General features: G+C 34.2%; 2 protein-coding genes across 2 annotated transcripts in view; one reads left to right on the forward strand and one right to left on the reverse strand.

Annotated features, from left to right (window-relative positions):
* Positions 1–2,787: 2,787 nt before the first annotated feature.
* On the forward strand, positions 2,788–3,712 carry LOC140446310 (protein FAM200B-like). The gene is made up of 2 exons (XM_072538850.1): positions 2,788–2,994; positions 3,314–3,712. Exons 1-2 carry the CDS (start codon positions 2,788–2,790, stop codon positions 3,710–3,712), a joined length of 606 nt encoding a protein of 201 aa, XP_072394951.1.
* A 17,913-nt stretch (positions 3,713–21,625) lies between these two features.
* Positions 21,626–25,777, reverse strand: part of LOC140445061 (uncharacterized) — a 49,292-nt gene continuing 45,140 nt past the window's right edge. The window contains exon 3 of the mRNA XM_072536853.1: positions 21,626–22,236. Coding sequence (XP_072392954.1) covers positions 22,019–22,236 — 218 coding nt within the window. The 3' untranslated portion in view covers positions 21,626–22,018. The remainder of the gene's footprint in view (positions 22,237–25,777) is intronic.

A 25,777-nucleotide genomic window follows, 5' to 3' on the forward strand; every position in this document is an offset into this window, starting at 1 on the left:
TTCTTCCTAAGAACTGTGTAATAGTAATGGATAATGCAAGTGGATAATCACTCCAGACTTATAGAAGGACTGCCCACAACCAAGTGGTTAAAAAAAGACTTGCAGAATTGGCTGAGTTCAAAAAATATTACGTACCATCCCGGATCTATAAGAAAGGAACTTCATTCGTTGTGTGCCCTTCATAAAGAAAAATTTAAAAAATACGAAATTGATGAAACTGCCAAAAATCGTGGAATGACAGTACTTAGATCCCCACCATATCATTGTGAATTAAACCCGATTGAACTGGTATGGGCACAGATAAAGAGTGAAGTTTCAAGAAAAAATACCACTTTTAAAATTCATGATGTTAAACAGTTGTTTTTGGAGACCGTAAATAATGTAAAACCTGAAAACTGGGAAAAGGCAGTAAATCACACTATTAAAGAAGAGGAAAAAATGTGGAAGCTGGACAATATTACTGATAAAATGATCGAGCCAGTTATTATAAATCTTGGTTCTGAAAGTTCATCTTCTGAATCTGATTTGGATTTGTAACAAGTAGCTGTAAGTTTTATATTAATATTTTTATTCATCTATTTAACATACCTTAGACGGTTTTAAAAACTCTTTTTTTTTGTAATTTTTAAAAATTAAAAAAAATGTGAATTTTTTAAAACCCTTTTTAATGTAGGCCAGTCAGTTCTAATATAGTGTGTGATAAAAGAGGTCACTTTTGTTTACATACACATAACACTTTATAACACTGAAATAATTCATTTATTTTTTACAATTATTCAAAGTAATTTTTCAATTAATCTTGAGCACGCCCATGGAGTGGTCGGAGCTACCAGTTAAAATTATGCTAATTACTCTCTCGTTCATAAAAATAAACTATAGATACCTTAATTGCTCTGTGAGTAAGACTGAACGCAACACCTCTTTTATGGGCTATAGGTGGGTTGGTATTAAAATTTAGATATCTTCCCGACCAAACATCTTTTGTAAACCAGTTAGTTGTTATTATTCGGTTAGTGTTGTTATATTCTAAACTTAAATCAAGAAAAGTAATTTTGAAACTCCCATGAATCCTGTATATACTAGTTGCTTCTACCAATTGTATTTCCCAAAATGTCTGCAAAATATTTGGAGAGGTTGTATGTTATGGACTTCCAAAAGTAGATACAAACAACATTCCTCTTCGCCCAATTATTAGTAATATTCACAATTTTATTTCAAAACAGTCTGTACCAATTAATCACAAATACATACTTCTCTTCCTCTTGACGAATTCCTAGAGGGTATAAAATTCTGTCTCAATTCAACTTTCTTCCAACATGAAAAAAAATTAATTTTGTTTTTTAATTTATTAATAAAACATCTTATTTATAACTATAATACATAAATATTTAAGTTACGTATCATTTCATAACCTTTTCTAACTACTAATAAGAGAAAATTTTAATTTTACAAAATAAATATTTTAAATTATTTAAACAAATTACTCGGTTATATAAACAATTCATAAGTTAACTAATTTGCATATTGTATATGGTTGTCTGAAATGGATAGGGCATGTAATGCTCATGGAACAAAATGACCCACCTAGAAAAATGCCCCTTGATAGACCCATTGGTCAGAGAATGAGCGAAAGGCACAAAACAAGGTTCCTTGATAATATAGATGAAGACATGAGAAATATAGGAATACGTGCTTGGCCGAGAATGGCGATGGAAAGGAACAACTGGAGAGAAGTTCTTAAGGAAGCTAGAACCCACGCAGGGTTGTAAAGCTAGAACGATGTGTCTTATGTCTAGATCAATTTACATTTCTCTCCCAATATGTTTGTTCCTCACCTTATCAAGACTGGTGAGCCGGCAACATCATTTCCAATAGTTCATCTCCATGGTCTTATTTTATGATTTGTTTTTTTTTTTGAATTATTTCCCAGAGTTCGGTGCCGTACAATCCAATACTTCTATTATTGTTTTATAAATTCTTCTTTTATTTTATTTTGTTATTTGAGTATTACAAAATGCAATAGTTGTCTAGTGGCTGATATTGCTTGAACAATCCTGAAATGTATTTTTTCGTTAGTCCCTGCTTTTGATGTTATTTAGACTCCCAAGTATTTGAAGTACTCGGTTTTTTGCATATTAATTGTGACGCCCCAATTGGTGCATTCCTCTTCAAGTTTTCTAAGCATATAGTCTATATCACTCTGATCTTCAGCCAGAATGGCTTGGTCGTCAGCGAAGTGTATCGTGTACAAACGCTGAGAGCACATTATTCAGATAAATTTTGAAGAGTGTATTCTTCATTGCTCATACAATCAATTGTGATTTAATCCCATATAAATACACTATCTAAACCAGTGATTCCCAACCGGGGGGCGATTTGAGATATTCAGGGGGGCGATAGAGCGAAGGGGGCGATATGGGGGGCGACAGAGAAAAGGGGGCGATAAGGGGGGCGTTTAGCATCCGGAAAACGAGAAATGGGTAATTGAGAAAAATAAGAAAAGAGAAAAAAATATAATACTTTCGATCGGATATCCATAGGATAATAAAAAGTAAATATATGCATACCAATGCAGGTAATAATAACACAAATATCTCGTCTAGTCACAGATCTTGTCGAACACGAGGCGTCACAATATTAGAATCATTATTAGTCACAATGTCAGAATTCGGACAGAGACGTCGACGCGTGGCAATATAATTATTTATTGAGAATTGCAAGATAGTGTTTTTATTCTTTGCCTTCTCAATAAGTTGTAATTAATTACTCTTTTGTTTTGCTCTCAAAATGTCAGCACCTAAAAAAAAGTGCCGGCAGTACTCAACGGAGTATTTGAAATATGGATTCATTGAATTGCCAGGAAATAAGCATCTACCATTGTGTCTTATTTGTGCAAAATCTTTGTCAAACGAATCCATGAAGCCGCCTCGTCTTATGGATCACTTGAAGAGGATTCATCCAGAGAAGTCAGACAGACCCGTCCAATATTTTGCGGTGAGTAAAAGTCTTTTGTTTGTAGGATGTAATTTTTCCACGTACAGTTACAATCATTGAATAGTTTACAGACTTACGTATTTAGGAGCCTATTTTTTAAATTTTTACCCCTTTTAAACGCACCTTTTACGTCAAAAGTATTACAATGTAAAAATTAAAGTGTAAACTATTTAGTGATCGTAACTGTACCTAGGTATCAACATATTATAATTATTTTTACTTTCTATTACCAAAAGTCAGACTGAAAGAAAACCTTTTTTAAACTTTATTACCATTACTTATAATAATTAAAGTGAATGTGTATTTCTTGCGTTTACAGGAGCTCAAGGCAAAGTATGAAAGGCGAGTTACTGTTGGGTCATTGATTGCAAAAGCTACCAAGAAAAACGACAAGGGTTTACTTGCTTCCTACAAGGTATCATTCTTAATAGCAAAAAGTGGCAAGCCGCACACAATTGGAGAAGAACTCATCCTCCCAGCTGTCAAAGAGATAGTTGATACTATGTTGGTACTCAGTCAGGCCAGCCCAGTAACAGATGCAGTTCCTCTCCGCAATAATACTGTCTCCAGAAGGATTGATGAAATGGAAGCGAATATCGAAGATGTTCTCTGCAACAAATTGAAAAGCGGAGAGTTTACTGTGCAACTTGACGAGAGTACCCTGAGTGACAGCATAGCTTTGCTGCTGTCATATGTCCGAGGAAATGCTATTTGTTAGAAGTCTGATTACTGATACAAAAGGATCTTCCATATTTGAAGTCATTAAGAGATTTTTTGAGGAAAAAGAGATTCCCTTATTAAATATGATCGCCTGTGCTACTGACGATGCAGCAGCAATGACAGGACGCCATTGGGGATTTATTGCACATCTGAAACAAGCAGTACCTGGAATTTTGTGTGTTCACTGCGTCATTCACAGAGAGCATTTGGCTGCCAAGAATTTGAGTGGGAGGTTGCACGATTCTCTTCGACTTGTCATAGATGCGATAAATAAAATTAAAGCAAAACCAAAGAATGATCGAATATTTCGTACACTTTGTGAAGAAAATGATGAGATATTTAATACATTGCTACTACATACGGAAGTCCGCTGGCTTTCTAAAGGCAATTGCTTAAGGCGGTTCTTCAGTCTTATGGATACTGTTATTGAATTTCTTAATACTACTGACCCCACACTGAGTACAGAACTACAAGAGAAGCGAAATGACATCGCTTACTTATCAGATATTTTTCAAAAATTAAAGGAAATGAACCTGCAACTACAGGGGAAGAACATAAATATGGCCAAAGCGAAGGAAGTAGTCGGAGCATTCATTGACAAACTATCTATTTTTGAAGAAAATATGCACAGAAGAGAGAGAAGAAAATATGCACCAAATTCCCCAACTTGAAATCTTCTTGTGGTGATTCGGAGGATCTTCAAACATATTGCCTCCACCTTCAAACACTGAAAGAAGATCTGCATCCCGATTCCAAGATTTGGCTAGTCTGAAAGTGCCAACTTGGTTTATCAATCCTTTCAGCGTGGAAGTTTCAACGGTATGTTCTTCTCTTCAAGAAAACTTGATTGATTTGAGACATGATATTGAAATTGAAAGTTTGTTTCGGGAGTGTGGGTACGAAAGATTTTGGCCGCGGATAAAAGAAGTGTATCCAATCTTGTGGAATGCAATCAAATTATTATTATTGGCATTCCCCACAACATATCTAGTGGAGAAAGGTTTTAGTTCTGTGTGTATATTGAAAAACAGACAAAGAAATAGGCTCGACATAATAGAAAGAGGGGATTTGAGGTTGTTATTAACCAACATTGAGCCAGACATAAAGAAATTATATGAGAGACACCAGGCCCAAGGAAGCCATTAACAATTCTTTTACACACATATAACCATTTATCATTTTACGAAATGTAAAAATAAATAAATATGGATACTTACCTTTTGTATAGATTCATTAATTGTTTCAATTTAATTGGGTGGGGGGGGCGATTGTAGTATTTATAACTGGTGAAACCTGTCTAAGGGGGCGATCATGGGAAAAAGGTTGGGAACCACTGATCTAAACCCAAGTCAAAAATACACGGAATGACAAATGTATCTACAGAGACAGCATAATGGAGTTTAAGTTAAAAAAATAATTAAATCCTAGAAAAATAATAAAATAACGACGCCGCTTTCATTGTGGAATTCGCCAACAGTTCCAGGTGTAAGATTTCGTTTTTGATAATGAATCACCCTCTTTAATATTTTGTTGGACTATAGAAAGTACCAATGCAAACAAAAACTAGAACTCGATGTCACATTAAAAGTAGGGAGGATAAGTAAAAAGAAATAAGACCAACGATAAATAGGTATTAACTAGTGTAAGTAGTGTAGTGTAGTAACAACTAATAATTAGTGATAAAGTTCATAAACTTGGACAACTATTCAATAATTTTAAAAGTATTATAACGTTAGAAAAATAGTTGACTTAAAAAGATTTAAAAATCTTTTTATAACAAATAAGTACACTTACTTTTGTAGGTTACTTTTTGACAAGCAGGTTCTTGATTATGGTCATCGGGTTTATCGCAGATAACTATTTGCCAATCTTTCTTTTCTTTTTTGCAGTTCTCCTCATCGCAAGAATAACATTCAAGCGCATTTACTAAAAAACAAGGCAAATATTACTAGTTTTAATAAATAAATTAATCAAGTACATAAGAATGCTGAAAACAAAAAAGACAAATTGTAAATCAAAATTGTTGTGGTGTTAAATAGTGAACTAGTCAATGAATAAAAAAAGAATTTATAAGTATATGTGTAACAATGGGATGTAGATACAAAAAAAGTACATAAAAAATTCTATCAACAATTTTGGTGTTTGGTTTAAAAAATAATATACTGTTCCTGGTTTATTTAATTGAAGTTAATATGCACGCGAATTGTAGTTCATTTATATTGGCAAATAAAAGAAGTCAGCTACTTCATTGACCTTATTGAATACGTTTCGCTTTTTTATTAAGTTTCCTCTGTTCACTACAATAAATATTGGAGTTTATAAGTTTATAAGTAAAAACAACAATGGTGGAATTCATACTAACAAACATGGGCGCCCATAGGAGGGGGCAAGAGGGGGCTGTTGCCCCCCCTATAATTTTTTGGGTTTCGTACCATTAAATGAATTAAATGCTAAATCAATAGCACTTGAAATTTTAACATTTCTTTCAAAAATTGATTTAAATGTGGAAAAATTGGTGGGGTTGGGATTTGATGGATGCGCGACTATGGCTGGTCAAGAGGGTGGTGTTCAAAAAAGAAAAGCACGAGCCTTCAATATCAAGTTTACTTTTTACGTTTTGTTGGGTTTAACATTTTACCATTTTAGATTCTATTGGGAAATTATTCGTTTCAATAAATTATAATACATACAATACTAACTGAAAAAAAATGTTAATTTTTTTATAATAAATTATAACAAATAAATTTTTAATTAAATTTCTTCAATTGTTTACAACAACATTTTTAATGTCAAATATAAATAAGTTGGCACCCAGCGAAGTATTTGAAGATTGCACACATTTGACTATTTATGCAATTTCGGCTAAGCATGGTATTAGAAGGGTGTACACCCTACCCTAACCCTTTCAACGTAGTACAGTTTTGAATATTTGTTTTAATTTCCTAGTAAAAGAAATTTTTCAATTCAGATATTATGTTACTTACATATTATTTAAACTACACTATTGCTTGTGTTGCATTTCGTATCTCAGAGTACCTGCTTTTTTTATTACTATTTTTTAACATCCTTGCTTAAAATTGATTTTTTTATTCCTACATAAAAAATTTTGTATAATAAAATTTGTATGTATAAAGTCATACCATAAAATATGTTGTTAATAATTTTTTGTTTAAAATTACTTTTACTTTTCTGGTATTTCTTTACTGTTTGTAAATCATGTTTATATTTTTGCATTTTTGCAATCGGCTATTTTAGTTTTTATTAAGTTGTATGGATCAAAATAAAAATTTGAGTTGACTTGCCCCCCCCCCTGGATTTTGATATATGGGCGCCCATGCTAACAAACAATTTGTAGTTTTTTAGAAAACAAAAAACCACACCAGAGTACTTAATACTTCACTGTACTTAACAGAGTCATTACTTATATAATCGGGTTATTTAAATTTCACAGACGGCTTCATTGGGCTATGTTGTTTTAAGACCATACCTAGATAAAATAGCCCAGTCTGGTTATGCAAAAATCATCGATTTCACGGCAAAATTTTTCGCAGATATCTGAAGCTTTTAAGACATAGGTGAGATGAAAATTACTAGATGAGAAATAGATGAAAAGGTACTCGTATTTTTACTTTGCGTTTTTTTTTAACAATAATTTATGGTCACAATTTGCACAAGTTTCGAAAAATTGGATAGATTTTAAAACTATAAGTTTCAATATAAACTTTAGATTTTCATTCAAAATTTGTGCAAGTTTTATTTCTTAATGTTTATAAACAATAGAGATATGATTTAAAAAAAATAGTCCCTAACTTCGTTCTTATTGGTCATAGAAGGTTTTTTTAATGTGAGTTTTTTTATCAGCTATATAATGGTTGTACGTACAAGTCTGTAGCTTAAAAAATATAAAAGTTATTACAATTGTTTATGAGTAAAAAACATACCCCCTTTTCAAACGTTTATTTTGTAAATAATTACGATGAAAACGCAATATGCATTTAATTTCTGAGATAGTTTAAGTCTTAAAGAATCCTATGAAATTTGCTAAATGTGTCTAGCATCATTCATAGGAAAAGTTCAATAGTTTATATAATTAGCCTCAGGGATAAATAAATTAAATAACTTCTAAACTATTTGACCAATCGGGAGGAAATTTCGCAAAAGTTTAAAAGACGGTTATTCCTCGATGTTCAAATGTATTAATAACATTTTTTTTTGTTAATAAAAAAATTAATAAAATTTATAAATTAGTGCAAAAAAAAAACTGCTTTTTTGCACTGGAAATATCTCCGTAAATTATTTATCAATTTTAATTGAAAAAACCGGAAAATAAAGATATTCTTGATATAAAAAAATGATATAAATATTGTTTATTTAAATTATAAGGGAAAAACTTATAGACAAAAAATCAAATTGTGACCATAAATTATTGTTTAAAAAAAACGCAAGGTAAAAATACGAGTACTTTTTGATCTATTCGTCATCTAGTAACCCCCACCTATGTCTTAAAAACTTCAGATATCTGCGAAATATTTTTCGACCTTTTTTTTAACCAGACTGGTCTAAAACGACATTACGTATTTACATTAGGAATTTTCTGTTGATGAACGGGGGCAGCATGAAATGCGCGTGTCTATTTTATTCCTAAGTGGAAGCACTGGAAGGTCGATGAGGTTGAGAGTGGTTGAGAGCAGCGTGGTTCTCAAAAGGGCATTAAAGATAGAATATATAGTCGGTTCGCTATATTTACGCAGGTTTCGGATTAACAAAATTATGCTAATGACTCATTGATAACCAGTTGCAGTAAGCGACTTCCCTGAAAATTAGGTAAAAACTGCATTAATGGTCATATTTTAAAATACATTAAAATAACATTAGGGTAGGTATAAATTTGTTACAATATTGCAGTTGAATTGATTCTTTGCCGGTGTTGACATTGTATGTTTGGTGGAAATATTTAAAAATGCCTAGACGTGTGTTAGATGTAGATAGTCTAATTTGTAGTGTACATAAGTATTTTACGGATGAAAAACAAAATGGCGGTCCTTTAAAATCGGTAATGTCTGTTCAACAACGCGTATGTGATGCTCTAGGAATTAGTGAAACCAAACTAAGAGGAGTATTACAAAATCGCAATAATGAACGGCCGAAAGAAGATCACCGAAAAACTCGCCTATCATTGAAAACGAAAGATATTCCAGATGGAAAAAAAATTTGAAATTCGTGATACCATTTATCGAATGCGAGCCAACAAGGAACATGTGACCTTAAATAAAATTCTCTCGGAATTAAAAGATAGAAAATTTGACGAAATTGGCAGAACAAGTCTATGGCAAGTGATACATAATTTGGGTTTCAAATTTCAAAAGGAGGATAACAGAAAAGCCCTTTGTGAAAGAAGTTCTGTTGTGCATAAAAGAATTAACTTTCTAAGAAAATATTCTAAATTAAAAGAAGAAAGGGCAAATTTTATATATTTAAACGAAACATGGATATTTTCTAGAGGTGCAACGAAGAGAATATGGCAAGATGATAACGTAAAGTCTATCAAACGTACTGATGGAGAAGGGAAGCGACACATAATTTTACATGCAGGAGGGAAATCGGGTTTTATAGAAGGTGCTGATTTAATATTTTCATCTAAATCAAAATCAAGTGACTATCACGATAATACGAACACAGAAATGTTTGTAAAATGCTTACACGAAAAACTTCTCCCAGGTTTAAGTGAGCCCATCGTAATTATTTTAGACAACGCACCTTACCATTCTGAAGTATTAAACAAAAGTCCAACGAATTCTTGGACTGTTAATAAAATTAAAGAATGGTTGACAAAGGAACATATACCATTTACACAACATATTTTAAAATCAGAATTATTACGCTTGGCAAATATCCACGCAAAACCAAAAACCTTTGTTGTGGATCAGATTATTGAAAGTTACGGTCATCAAGTTTTACGTCTGCCACCGTATCACTGCCAGTTTAATCCCATCGAATATATATGAGGAATAGTAAAACAATATTATGACAACCATATTGGGCCTAACGGTTATAGCGACGACGCAGTTCGGGAAACTTGGCGAAAGGCACTATTAATTGTAACTCCAGAAGTGTGGTGCAACTGTATATTCAAGTGCGAGAAACTAATAGAAGATTGGTGGACTCGTGAAAATAAAATAAACGAAATAAGTCCAATCATAATAACAATTAATGGTGATGACAGTGATGATGATGACGATTATGATATTTTTGATGATAATGACTGATTTTCATTTTTGTTGGCAAGTTAAATTTTTTTATTTTTCATTAGAAATTCTCTCCATTGAACAAATACACAGCGACCATATTTTCTGTGTGAAGTGTAATATAAAATTATTATTAGGTTTATATTAGCCACATTAGACTCCATTAATGAAGTAATTCTCCTTATTATACTGTCAATTATATAAAAGATTTTCCATTATTATTTAATTAAAAAAAGTTATGGATTATTTTTCATTTCATTTGACCAGTTGATATTTCCCCAAAGAGCAGGTAATTAAAACTGGGTACGATTCCTATTCGAAAAGCCAACGAGTCAACACCTCGGCTTCTTCAAATAGTATTTCTTATAAAAAAAACTTGTCAGTTAATGTGTTTTGTTATCAAGTAATTATTGAAAGTGAAAAGTTTTTTGTGAAACAACTTGGTATGTAAACTTTATAATTGATACAAACACAATAAATAGGCCAGGCATTGCGCCTGATTTTCATTAAATATTTTGGCATCCAGAATATTTAAAAATGCTTCTTCAACCCACCGCTCCAAGCTACGCAGCTGTTACCACATCAAAAACAACAAAACCTTCACCAGCGACCACATCATATCCTAGCAGAAAGCAAGCAATAGTATTAAATGCTCTTCCGGATACAGCTCTCTTCGATTACATTAAGGCGATCGGTGAAATCGTAACACCAAAGCGTATTACCCACGCTTCCCGCATATCTAACCAACGCATTTGCATCTTTCTTGCTTCTATTTCTGACGTCGATATTCTTCTTAAAAACAATCCCACCGTTTCCGTTAAAAATGAAATTGTCCACATCCGCAGACTCATTTCCCCGACTAAAAGATTGTTAATATCTAATGTATGTCCATCGATTCCAAATCAACTTATCGAGCAGGCATTAAAAAACGAACTTGGTCTGCAACTAGCCTCACCTGTATCTCAGATTCGTACAGGCTCACCCGATGAAGATTATTCCCATATATTAAGTTTTCGACGGTCTATCTACGTAATACCAGATAAAGACAATTTCGAAATACAAACCTCCGTATTAATACATTTTGAAAACACTTCCTTCCGAATCTTCGTTACATCAGACAAACTAGAATGTTTCCTTTGCCAAAAAGCCGGACATACGGCTGAAACCTGCCAAAACCCACCGGATACCACTAACCACCCCCGTTTCGCCCAAATACCTAATGAATCCACCAACAATAGCCCCACCGCACCTTCCGGCACCTCTCACACTTCTGACCCAAATTCTGCCTCCGACAATTTATCCAACATCACACCTCTACCTTTAGATCAACCTCAACCTACACCTCCTACTATCGCCCTCCTGAAAAGAGCCCATTCAACTGACTCAAGCCTCGATTCTCCCCCTGTAATTGCCATTTCAGATCCTACTACTCATACTCCAATAGATCCACATTCCCTCGATGACACCTCCTTCCGGGCCCCCAAATCAGCCCCTAAAAAAAAATCGAAAACCAAAGATACAAAACCATCAGCCACTATCAGCCCGTCTGCCCGCTTAATCATAGAAAATCTTATAGCAGCAAACCCATCATCCTTTTCAATTAACTCGCTACAACTAATTGCTTTCTTGGAAAATTCTTTCGACTGCCATGACCCCTTAGCTGAAGCATACCAATTTACTACGAACATTAACGCCCTTCTTGATGACCTTAAACAAATATACCATAATATCTCTGATAGATCACTTAAAAATCGTATAACTCGCCTACAAAAAAAAATTAAGGCTACGATGAATCTAAATGATGTTATTGACACTGTTAGTCTTGCATCTGTTAGCTCTAATGACAGTGACCCATCCTTAGACAAAACCGACCTGCCTTAATTTATAACTTTTATATTCACTATAATTCAATGGAATTGCGACGGATATTATCCGCGCTTAGAACGTCTGCAGCTACTGATATCTCTCCACCACCCCACCTTCATTTGCTTACAGGAAACTAACTTCACGTCAACTAATCTCCATACACTCAAAGATTTTGAAGGGTATCATTACATCAGATCTGTCTGCTCCAGAGCTAGTGGAGGTGCATCTATATTTGCTTCTAAAGACCATTACTCCACTCTTCTTCCTCTGACTACCAATCTCGAAGCCGTCGCCATCACTACTTACTGCCCTAACAAACTTACAATATGCTCTATATACATCCCTCCTGACTACATTCTAAAGGAAGAAGAACTTCTTGATTTAGTATACCAACTCCCCCAACCCTATATAATTGTAGGAGACTTCAACGCCCACAACACTATGTGGGGCTCCTCGCGTACATTCGGACGTGGTAAAGTTGTTGAAAATATTCTTGATTGCACTAGTTCATGTATCCTTAATACGGGATCACACACCCACTTTAACATTGCTTCAGGTGCTTTTTCTGCCATCGATCTAAGCATATGTGATCCCAAATCGGCCCCCAAATTATCCTGGCAAACAGCGGACGACCTTCACGACAGCAACCATTTCCCTATAATTATACGTGACAACACCTATGACCAAGTTTCAGTGAGAAGTTATTGGCGCTTCAACAAGGCTAATTGGCCAGAGTTCTCCAAAAAATCGGAATCCCTAATATGTAAATTACCTAACTCTAATAATATCGATGATTCCATAAAACTATTCTCAGATGCCATAATTAAAGCAGCATTAACTCATATTGGCAAAACTACAATTAGCTCCCGACATAAAGTTGTTCCTTGGTGGAACTCTCAATGTGAACTCGCAATTCGACAATCAAAGACTGCGCTCAATCAATACCGCAAACATAAAAGTCCTGAAAATCTAATTAAGTATAAAAAGCTGAAAGCCAAAGCCAAATACGTTGTCAAACAGAGCAAGAAAACATCCTGGCATAACTATGTATCGTCTTTGAATGATAACACAAATCCCTCTCAAATGTGGAAAAAAATCCGACAAGTTCAGGGACAAAAAACTAACACCAAAATTACCCATTTAATCTCTAACAGCACTTCTTCTAGCAACAGCCAAATTATTTGCAATACCCTGGCTAATACATTTGAGGAACAATTTCACAACAAACTCAAACCCCTAATTTCATCCTCTACACAAGAACCGCTCTCCTACAACCTCACTTCACAGCACTTACAAGATATCGACAATATTAATTCTCCTTTCTCACTTTCTGAACTTACATCTGCTTTATCCTCATGCAAAAATACTTCTGCCGGCCCTGATGATATCCCTTATATTTTTCTTAAAAACCTACCCAACCGCTGCCTCACTTTCCTGTTAGACATATATAACTCTATCTGGTCTTCTCAAATATTTCCTACTCAATGGAACACATCCGTAATTATACCTGTCCTAAAACATGGCCAAACACCAATCTTTCCTCAGTCCTATAGACCGATTTCTCTCACTTGCACCATGTGCAAATTAATGGAAAAGATGATAAACAGACGTCTTTTATGGTTTATTGACAAACACCAAATTTTACCTAAAGAACAATCCGGTTTTCGCCGACATCGTTCCACAAGCGATAACCTCGTCCTCCTTCATACCCACATCGCCGGAGCTATTAATAACAGTCAAGAAGTGATTGCCTGCATTTTTGATATTGAAGCTGCCTTCGATAAAATACCTAGACAGGTTATTCTCGATAAACTATTATTATATGGCCTTAATGGTAATATTTTTAAATTCATCAAGCACTTTCTTAGCTCTAGATCTTTCAGAGTCTCTGTAAATGGTTGTATATCATCACCACACATCCAACAAGACGGAGTCCCTCAGGGCTCTGTATTAAGCCCCACATTGTTTATTTTATCAATTAACCATATATGCCACAGTCTTCCCTCCCCAGTCAAATTTACTTCATATGCTGATGACCTTGTAATTTATTGCCATGGTGTTGCGACCACTACTACTTGCAAACTTCTCCAAACATCTGTGGACTTATTACAAAATAGATTGACTGCCATCGGCCTGTCCCTCTCATCTACAAAATCACAACTCATTAAATTTACCAGAAAAACACTCTCCACTGCCCCTAAAATCTTAGTGAATAACCACCCTCTCCCAGTCGTTGATCACCGCAAAATTCTAGGACTAATATTCGACTCCCGACTTTCTTGGAAACTACATATTCAGGAAACTAGAGCAGAGTGCCTAAAACGTTTAAATATTATCAAAACACTTTCCCACTACCAATGGGGCGCTAACGAATGTACACTATTAAAAGTATATAGGTCTCTCATTCGCTCTAAACTCGATTACGGCAGCTTTATATATATGTCAGCATCCAAAACATCTTTACAAACCCTTAATTCTGTGCATAATACTGCTATCCGCCTCTGTTTAGGAGCTTTTCGTAGCAGTCCAGCTGAGAGCCTCTACCGCGAAGCCAACGAACCTCCTCTTTGGCTTAGGCGCCAATATCTCCTCCTTTCTTACGCTGCCTCTACTTCAGCTAACCTTTCTAATCCAGTACACACACTGCTGACATTACCCAACTATACTAGTACTCACCCTCCTGCTCCACGCATACACACTATCGCCCTCTTACTTCCAACTTTAATACCACATATAAATTTATCCCTAACTAACCCTCTCCCGATCCCGCAGAACTCTCCTTGGACCAAAACTTTACCGAAATTTAATGTGTCACTTACAAAGTTTAGTAAGGCAGAAACCAACCAGGATTTGATTAGGAAATCCTTACTAGAAATTCTTAATTTTAAGAAATTCGATCGGGTACTCTACACTGACGCATCAAAGAGCGAAACGGGGGTTGGTTGTGCGGTTACCACTACGGAAACAGTTGTTAGTTCATGTCAAATACCTGCCACATGCAGCGTTCACACTGGTGAACTGTATGCTATTTACCAAGCCTTCAAACTCTGTACAGCACCCAATCAACATATTGCCATCTGTACAGACTCCCTTGCCTCTATCCAGTCCATCAATAATCTATTTACTAATCACCCTCTTGTAGAAAAAATCCATGATATTTACCAAAATCTTATCATCCACGACATCCATATCACTATCATATGGATTCCCTCCCACATCGGGATTATGGGTAACGACAACGCCGATCGCTTTGCCAAAGAAGCTGCTGTATCCAATTGTACACCACGTAATATACAAATTGCCAGTGACCTAAAAACTAGTATAAAGAAACTCGTACGAAATTACTGGCAGAATCATTGGAACCAATCCACTACATTTTTACACCAAATAGATCAGACGATTGAGCGGTTCGTTATTCCTGGTATAACTAGAAATGAGATGGTTGTTGCTAGAAGATTGCGTATTGGTCACACCAGATGTACACATGGTCACCTAATGAATTCTGCACCTAAGCCAATCTGTCACTATTGCCAATCTCCACTAAGCGTTCTACACATCCTTGTGGACTGCCCTCACTACAATAAACGACGCCAAGAACTGGGCATGGAAGGCGACATCAAAGATATATTATCGAACCAGAGCCAAGTCATCACAGCTATCCAGTTCCTGAAGCTAGAAAACTTATTAAATAGTATATAACTATAGTATATAATATGTAATTGTACCTTTATAATTGTATCCACGGTGCCTCGTGCTAATGGCCGAAGCTGTCACAAGCACGTTAAATTAAATAAAAAAAAAAAAAAAAAACTGGGTACTTACAATAAAATTTTTAATCCGAAACCCGCGTGAATATAGCGAACCGACTATATATATATATATATATATATATATATATATATATATATATATATATATATATATATATATATATATATGGTGTTCATAGAATAACTGGGTTTTGTATGTTGGACCAATTTTTGACTATTTAATAAGGAATATGGGATATACAGTGGTTCTTATTTATTGTGTTTGATAAGAGTCTGTTGTGTTCTTATTATGATTTCATTAATGGTGTTAATGTTTGGTTCGGAGGTGCGATGTAGAATTTTTTATTAGTAATTGTATGTTAGTTTTTCTTTATTTACTCATTTATATTTGTTTTCTAATTCTTTTATTCATTCCTATGCATCCCATTTTTAAATTAAGGTGCATTATTGGAATAAAGAACACGAAATGTAGTTTTATTTCCTACTGACCGAATTGCTGATATTTTAAACCAGTATTTCACACACTACGGTCGAAAACAATTTCATCAAATGTTGAAATATATGTATATATACAGGGTGTTTCAAAAAGGTATGCCATAAATTAAATTAAGCATTCCGGGGACAAAATAAATTGATTGAATCCAACTTACCTTAGTACAAAAGTGTACTCAAAAACGTTACCTTTTGAAGTTACAAAATAAAAATTGTTTTTTGCATTATCTCCTAAACTACTTGACATTTTGTAATAAAAATGGACACGCTACTTTCTTGTTCTGAAAGCATTTTTCATAAAAAAGAAACAACAAAATCTAAGCGCACCTAAAAATTATAAGTGGGTTGTGCAACCTTAAATCTCCCCAAACTTTTGAGTACGTTCAAATCAAATGAATTTTGTGGTATCATTAGTTTAACACACTATTTTTAAAAATTTTTGCCTCATTACTTTTTTCAAAAAACAGTTTTTATTGAGTTACCTTTACCTTTTATTGAGTTACCCTTTTCATTAACCGTTAAAAAATTACGTGCAACTAAATAAATGGCTTAAATGAATTAACAAGTACAAAAAATGTCTATAACCTCTATAAATATGATATTACAATAAATGTTCAAAATGACCCCCATTTTCTTCAATACGTTTTAATAAGGAAAACCGAAGACGCTGAAAAATCATATTTTTCTGACGAAATTGATTTGCAGCTTTAATTATTCTAACCCTCAATTGTTGTTCGTCCTCTATTGTTACAGAATACACTTTCTCTTTCATAAACCCCCAAAAGCAAAAGTCCATGGGGTTAAGACCTGGTCTTCTGGGTGGCCTAAAAATAGGTGCGACCCCTTCCAATCCACCGATCAGGATACTGCCTGCAAAGGTATTCTCGGACTTCATTACTGTCATGCGGTGGAGCGCCATCTTGTAGAAACCACATATTTTGCCTTATTGCAATATTCACTTCTTTCAAATACTCTTGTAAATCGTTTGCCAAGAACTGCAAATAATTATTACCATTTAAATTGTTGGGAAGAAATACTGGGCTTATTAAATTGTTATCCACAATTCCTGCCCAAACATTAACTTTGAAAATCCTTTGGTGATGAGTCGTTTTTTTTTGGCGTGAGGATTTTCGTCGGCCCAAATATGCTCGTTTTGATGGTTTGTTATTCCATTTATACTGAAGATAGCCTCGTCGGAAAACAAAATATTTCTAATAAAATTAACATTTTAAGTGTTTTCCATTAACAACCAATCGCAAAATCCAATCCTTTTCGGATAATCTTCAACCAATAACTCTTGAACCGTTGTTAAGTGATAGGGTTTAAGCAGCTGATCCTTCAAACGCCTCCAAACCTTTACGTGAGGAATATTTAGTTGAGCAGCTAGTAATCTTGTATTTGTTCCAGGGACTACTTCAATGATTTCTAAAATATCTTTATCAGTTGCATCCATTATTGGACGACCACTATTGCCAGCAACTTGCGGTTGGAATGTACCCGTTTCCCGTAAACGACGATTAATGGTCAGAAATAATCGTCTATCGGGTGTATTTCGAATGGGGTATTTTACTGCATAACGTCTTGCGGCTGCTGCACTATTTCCTTGATATTCACCTACGATATTCCCGATAGTTTATTGAAATCATAATTTAATCTGATCCAACTTCAAATTATTGACTAGCTTCAAATTATTGACTATTATTGATGGAACTGTTTGTAATTATTGTATCCGTAGAAACTAATTGTAATTTTATGGCCAACTGGGAAAAAACTAGTTTTTCGAAAAAGTGATAAGAGGCAAAAGAGTTGTAAAAATAATGTGTTAAACTAATGATGCCACAAAATTCATTTCATTTGAACGTACTCAAAAGTTTGGGGGGATTTAGGGCTGCACCCCCCTTAAAATTTTTCTGTGCGCTTAGATTTTGTTGTTTTTTTGTATGAAAAATGCTTTCAGAACGAGAAAGTAACGTGCCCTTTTTTATTACAAAATGTCAAGTAGTTTAGGAGATAATACAAAAGAACAATGTTTATTTTGTAAATTCAAAGGGCTGTAACTTTTTTTGTGTACACTTTTGTACTAAGGTAAGTTGGATTAAATCAATTTATTTTTGTCCCCGAAATGCGTGATTGTCGGTCTGTTGTAAATATTATTGCTTAAACTTTTTGGGTAATTGCAATTTTCAATAAGCACTTTATTTTAATTGTATAATTGTTTATAAAATAAAGTGCTTATTGAAAATGGCAAATATCCGAAACGTTTAAGCAATAGTTAAGGATTTTTATTTACAACAGACCGACAAATCCAGGAAATAAAAAGGTTCTATTTAAAAATTCACGGTCAGGAAATACAAACTATATACTATATACAGGGTGTTTCCGAAAATAGTGCTTTTCTTTAAGGTATGGATATAATACACAATTTAGAACAACAAAGTCCTATATCACTTTTTTTCTATCGTTAACAGTTTTCAAAAAAAATTACATTATTTTCTATATACGTGAATTTTCATTTTCAGAAAATTAAATAATCTGGCAACGTCAGATGTACCTAAAAATAAAAATCCAGTACATTGCATTCGGGACTTCGTGTTGGCCACAGAATAGGTACATTCCTACCAATCCAACGAGTGATATCAAGAAAATTTTTAACCGCTCTGGTAAAATATAGTGGGGCTCCGTCGTGAAGAAACCATATTACACGGCGTATTTGCAAAGGCACGTCTTCAAGAAGTACCAGCAAAACATTTTGCGAGAAATTATAGTAGAACTCTCCATTTAGTGTTCTGGGTAATTCATATGGTTCTATCAAACCATTGTTAATTATTCCAACCCCTTATATGGCAATTATGAAAATTATACACACTATTTCTCGTAAAACCGTTCTAATCGTGTTTCATCCGCACTAACACTTTATATAGAAATTTGGGTTCTCTGATGAGTTTATCTTGAAATCACCTACAAAATGTTAATCTTCGAGGAAGATCACCTTGATGGAAACCTTGTACTCTCTGATAGTTGTATGGATGTAGACGTTGTTCCCGAAATGTTCTATGAACAACGTTTTTCGACATTCCAATCATTTTAGCCACTGTTCGTGTACTTAGATTTGGATTATTGTCAACAGCATCTAAAATGTCGTCTTCTACAATTAATCGACGGATATTTTTCCATATTTTTTTTTGGTACAACAGAACCGATTTATCTTTAAGATATATTCACAAAAGTTCGAGTATTAGAAGGAGTTTGCCTTTCGGGATACCATGATACAACATATCATGGCACTCACTGTAACCTCTGAAATCTTTTTTGGATGGTGCTAGAAAGGTCACCAATGGAGACACTGCGGACGGCAGCCAGATGATTGGTGGAGAGCGAGTCGTGGGTTCGAAACTAACTTCTGGAACCGGGAATGGGCCCAACAGACGAAATAAGCAAAGATAGGACCGGATAAGACATATTAAAAAGATACAGAAATAAACAAAAAAATAGATGGGTAAAATTACCAAAGATAAGATAAGATAGAAAAAGGGTGTCACTTAACTTTTTGGGGTTCAAGGGGAAAATTAAGAAACCCTAGAAACGAAAGGAAATATATTTAGGTTTTGAGACCAAGTCCAAGGGAAGATATCAACAGTTAATTATCAAATAAATCTTGTCAACACACTACATAAACAAATAATAAATATATTAGGTGGACTCCGTTGACCTACTTACCTACGAAACTTAATCAGCCTGATATGAATACTAATTTAGTGTAATAAGCAAATATTCAGAGGTATTATTTTATCAGGAAACCTATTAGGAGTCGAGAAATAAAATTCATTGATAAAACAAAACAATATATTCAACAACACAATTATATAGGCGGCTGTATGTAAACAAGTAAAAAATGCACCATCAATTAATGAATGGTTGTATACATACAGAAATAAACAGTATTATAATTAAGATATACCTCTACAGATGCAGTATAATAAAATCATGCACAAATTAAATTATCAGCGAAGTGAGCATAATAATACCTATTTAAAAAAATTCAACGAAAGCTGATAGAAATCTTTCTTCGCTGTTTATGGGCTTATCTCGAGATAACGGCTACAGTAAATAAAAAAAACTGAATAGCAAATAAAACAAAATTAATTAAAGTTATATTCAAAAAAATATAAAAAAGGTTACAAGAATTCTGTATTATAAAAATTAAACCAACCTGCACTTGGTTTCATGTTAATTATCTGTCTCGCACTGTTGTTTAATGAATAACTGTTCTTACTAAGAATTAAATGTTCGTAATAATTATTAGTGAAGAGTTCTTAATAGCTGATTGAAAGTTCGTACGAAAATATTAAATGTTCTTTTAATTAAATTGCTAAATCGGTAGTTAGTCTTAACTACAGGTTAAGAAATGGTTTGACGCTGATTCGTCCAGGATTGGGTGATCTTTTTCTAATGTGAGTCTTTGTTGTCTAATGTTTTCTTTGTGAGTCTTGGCCTGCTTAACAATGTTCTTCCATTCTGCCTTGTCGGATACTTTCCTTCGCCACTGCCTGATAAGGATTGGGTGATATGATTACCATATTATTCGCCCAGATAATTGAAGGTAATATGATTACAATATCTTACAATAAATCTCGATGACTGCTGTACTACACTGACTCTATTATACTTTTATTAGTATCAAGCACTGAAGTTAATTAAAATAAAGGTACTTTATAACCATATTTAATCTAATATGGTACTACATTAAGATACTCGAATATTTAAGTGTATACACACTTAAAGAAAAAAATCACAAAGAGCGGTAAGATAAGCAAGCGTCTTTACTCAAAGACTACCCTGCCAGAAGTGATGTTCGTCCTCTCAAAATTTCACAAGCTTCCAAAAAAAAGGAGCGATATCCCCCACTTAAAAATGACAGACCAGGCTGTTTCCATTTCTAGTAAGATATCCGAACATAGAAAGGTTCGAGGTAAATAACGGGACTAGTAGTTCGAAACGTAAGAAGAGATAAAACCTTCTGAATTACGTTCTTTCAGAAAAATACTATAGAGTGCTTTTACGACTTTGTTCACCAAAGTTTCAAACAGAGCCCGCCTGGAACCGGAAAAGAGATTAACCAAGTTCTTATACTACTTCGGCGTCTTTTGATAAGTATGAATCTAAAAATTTCGTGGTTCGGAAAGTCGGTAGGTTCCAATAAAATTTTCTAATGGTAAACAAGACCACCCGCGTATATATTTGCAAATAATGCCATGAGCGTCTCAGCAACAGGGGTAAAGGGATTAAAAATTGTTTGCTATTTTAATTATAAAAAAAAAATGTTACATCACGAATCAACATTTTCGCGGTGACACTAAACACGATTGTTCCAAACTATCTGTTCACTAAAGTTGTGACTGTCTAAAGTCAAAATTCCTGTTGCACTCCATTTTTTAAACAAATTCATAGATCAAATGTGGTGATCCTGAATTCCTGCAGAATATTATAACAGAATTATACAATAAGTGAGACTTTTTAGGTAAAATAATAATGATAATATTAATTAATAATTATATTTATTAAATTCATCAGCTTTAATATTATAAACTTTATTTACAAAGAAAAATAACTGTACGATTGGCGTTACAAAATTACCTGAGGGTAATACAAATTCCTTCTTACATACTTACTTCCCAACTTATAAAATTTTAATTCACATAATAGGTTTTACAAATAAAGCTCTAAATTTATTATTCGTATATGTTTTCTTTAATAGCCACCAACTTTGTATCAATATAATAATTTCAGAGAAATATATAGTAGCAAAACAACATTTTAATATACAATACACATTTATCCTAAACGTTACAATTTTTAGTTCGTAAACACATATTTTAATTAATAGTAGCTCAACACACGTACTTAAATAAAAAAAATGTTAAAAATTATATTTTACATCAAGAATTTTTGGCCTACGGTGGCAAAGACTACTGCAGCTAGTGCTGTTAAACTTAAGTTGATGTTGGTAGCTGAGTTGCAAAGATCAGATTTGCAGGATGGGCATTTTAGGTCAGTTACTTCGCTTTTATTTATACTTGAGGGGCACTGCGCTTCTCCACTCTTGGGAGCGGTAGAACATCTTCTATCAAGATGTTCTTTACCATCTTTGCCTAGAAATAAAAATATATATTAATATATTTGCCGACTTATGAGATAGAATATGAGATAAATGTAAAAATTTTACGCAATAAGTAATGTTCATATCGAAAAATAAAAACGATTTAATTATAAATGACTATCAAATGAGAATCAAAAGTGGCCTACCCCACAATTTTACCAAAACGCGTTTATTACGTTAAAGTTATACATTATTTAAATATTTTCAGATGCAGAGTGGCTCAAGCAACCTTCGGCTACCGATTGGTAGATGTCGCCCTAAGTTTGTTGCACTTAAAATAATTCTCATGCTATAAAAAATTCTCGTCTAACCCACATATGCTGTGGGTTAGGCCACTATGCATATGAAAATAGTTGACGGTTATTAATAAAAAAAAGCACACGTGATTTTTTTATTTTTAAACTGGTCATCATAAACAGTGCTGTAAAGGACTGTTTATGTAGTTGTTTAGAAGGTGTGTTTTTGGTGCAAAATGACAGGAAGCATCGGTGAGTATCTTTGTAAGCAAGAATATTGGTTACACCTAGTTTATTATGAAAATAATTTTACGAGGCTATGGTAACAACGAAATAATACGGTTTAAAAAAATATGCACAATCTCTGTTTCTACAACTTAGTGAATTCCGATGCCTATTGTTTTATATGAAACGAATGTAAAGAGGGTCTTGGTTCTGAGGAATTTGCCAGTATTTGGATGTATTTTATAGAACAGAAAATTTTACCCAGTGTTCCTCGTTCTGTAGAAGGGACTGATGAAAGAAGCACCATTATAATGTATTCGGGTGGTTGTTGGTACGGTTGATAGGGTAAGTTGATTCGGTTCATGCAACCATCGAACAAATATTCAAAGATAAAGTCATTATCCTAACAGCGGATTACGTACCTATCTGTCTAAAAGCAAGAAAAATGCCTACCAAGCTTTTACTGGAATCTACCTGCTCCCTACCAAGTAAAATATTTAAAACATGATTTTTTCAAAAATCTTGATTTAATTCAGCGCTATAAAACAATTAGACCAGGAAGAGGTAAAGGTGATTTAAAGGTTACAGATATTCGTGCTTTGAGGTATACACCCGAAGTTGAAATTTATTATAAAGCCAGTTTTGCTTATCAATGAAAATCAATTCCTCAACGTAAGAACAACAAAATTAATTCACATTCTTGGGACCAATTGAAGCGACTATACCTAGAAAGACTTAAAATATCCGCCAAAAAACATGAAGACCTTCAGACAATCAAGAAGACATTATCGGTAGACTACCACAAATTTTATGAAGATTCTCCCCATGAGTAGCGTTATTATTGTTTTTATCCTTTTTGCAATTAGAATAATATAGTTTCTTTGCATATAGAATAAGTGTGGATAGTGAATAATAACCGGACGAGATAAGTGAAGCATTTTATAATGAACTATAGAACACCTTAAAACACCTCCCCAGAAAGGATTTAACGTTGATTATGGGTGATCTAAATGCCAAAATTGGTAGGGGACAATCGGGAGAATTCATAGGACAATTTGGACTTGGAGAAAGAAATGAGCGAGGAGACCGACTGGGTGAATTTGTAGCAGAAGAAGAGTTTGTGATTACTAACACTTACTTCAAACTCCCACACAGATTATTATATACATGGAAATCACCACAAGATACTCCAGGCCGCATAATGAGAAATTAAATAGATTACATTCTGATTAATAAAATATTCCGGAACAGCATAACATCAGTCAAGACATACCCAGGAGCTGATATCAAATCAGACCATAACCCACTGATTGGCAAAATTAGGCTCAGGCTAAAGAAGGTTAGACGTAGTGTCAATCCAAAATTCGACATCAAGCTATTAAAAGATCAACACACAGAACATAGTGTAAAGCGGTATATACATAACAATTTGAATACCGTTATTCAATCGGATGTAATGGACCAGGAGCTAGAAAAGTTACATACAAGACATACGAGAGAAATTTCTCAAACCACCAAAAATAAAGAAGAAATCGTGGATGACAAATGAGATTCTAGATATGATGGAAGAGAGGCGAAAGTTCAAAGGGCAAGACATGTCATTATACAAAAGAATCGATAAAAAGATCAAAAAAGCTATTAGAATAGCTAAGGATACACATCTAAGAAAACAGTGTGAGGAAATAGAGCAATTGCATCATAAACACGATTCATTTAATATGCACAAAAAAGTTAAAAAAGCCGCAGACTTATACAAACCTAGAAGAGTTGGGTGTTTGGCAGATAACCAAGGCAAACCACTGTTAACTGTGGAAGAAAAACTAGACACTTGGAAGAATTATGTGGAAGTAACTTTTGCAGATGAAAGGCAGAATACCATTGAAGACACTGAGTGCCAAACAGGACCTCCGATTACCATTGAAGAAGTCACGTCAGCTATTAAAAGAACTAAAGATGGTAAAGCGGTAGGGCCTGACGAGTTTTGTGCAGAATTCCTAAAACTTATGGATGAACAGGGAATAAAATGGATAACAACTGTATTCAACAACATATATGTAACTGGAAAAATACCCCAAAGCTGGTTAAAGTCGACCTTCGTGACCATACCAAAAAAGTAAATGCCAAGACATGTGAAGACTACAGAACAATTAGCCTAATGAGCCACTTACTTAAAACGTTCTTGAAAGTGATACACGGCAGAATATATAAAAAATGCGAAGAACAAGTATCATGGACGCAGTTTGGATTCCGCGATTCCTTAGGCACCCGAGAGGCTCTATTCGCTGTCCAAGTGCTTATGCAAAGATGCAGGGATGTTGACTGTGATGTGAATACTTGTTTTATCGACTACAAAAAGGCATTTGATAGAGTAAAGCATGATAAACTTTTCCCGGTGTTATTTAATATATCCTCTGAATATATCTTCGAGCAAGCGCTAGGCGAACTACAAGAAGGCGTATTAGTCAACGGAATACGTCTAAACAACATTAGATATGCCGACAACGCAGTAGTTTTTGCAGATAGCCTGGACGGTTTACAAAGAATAATGTCGCTTATATCAGATATAAGTAGAGAACACGGACTTGATCTTAATACGAAGAAAACAAAGTAGGCATGGTAATCAGTAAGCGCGAAATATTAAATACACAGCTTTTGGACAGAGTGGACAGCTACACATACCTTGGTACCAACATTAACAGCCAATGGGATCACTCCAATGAAATAAAACAACGCATAGAAAAAGTGAGATCGGCGTTCATAATGATGAAGTCTCTTTTCAGAAATCACGATTTACCACTTGCTACCAAAATCTCTCTCATTAGATGCTATGTATTTTCTACGTTATTATACGGAGTAGAGGCCTGAACACTTTCCGAAGCTTCTTTAAGAAAACTCGAGGCATTCGAGATGTGGTGTTAGAGACGTATTTTAAGAATTTCATGGGTGGATCGTGTGACTAATGTTGAGGTCCTACGTAGAATAGGCAAGGAATGCGAGATTATTAACACCATATTTGAAAAGAGAGGACCAGGGAGAAGAAAAATATCTTGGCTTCAAAACCTGAGAAAGTGG

The sequence above is a fragment of the Diabrotica undecimpunctata genome, chromosome 7 (genome assembly GCF_040954645.1).
Source record: "Diabrotica undecimpunctata isolate CICGRU chromosome 7, icDiaUnde3, whole genome shotgun sequence".
In the NCBI taxonomy this organism is placed as follows: Eukaryota; Metazoa; Arthropoda; class Insecta; order Coleoptera; family Chrysomelidae; genus Diabrotica; species Diabrotica undecimpunctata.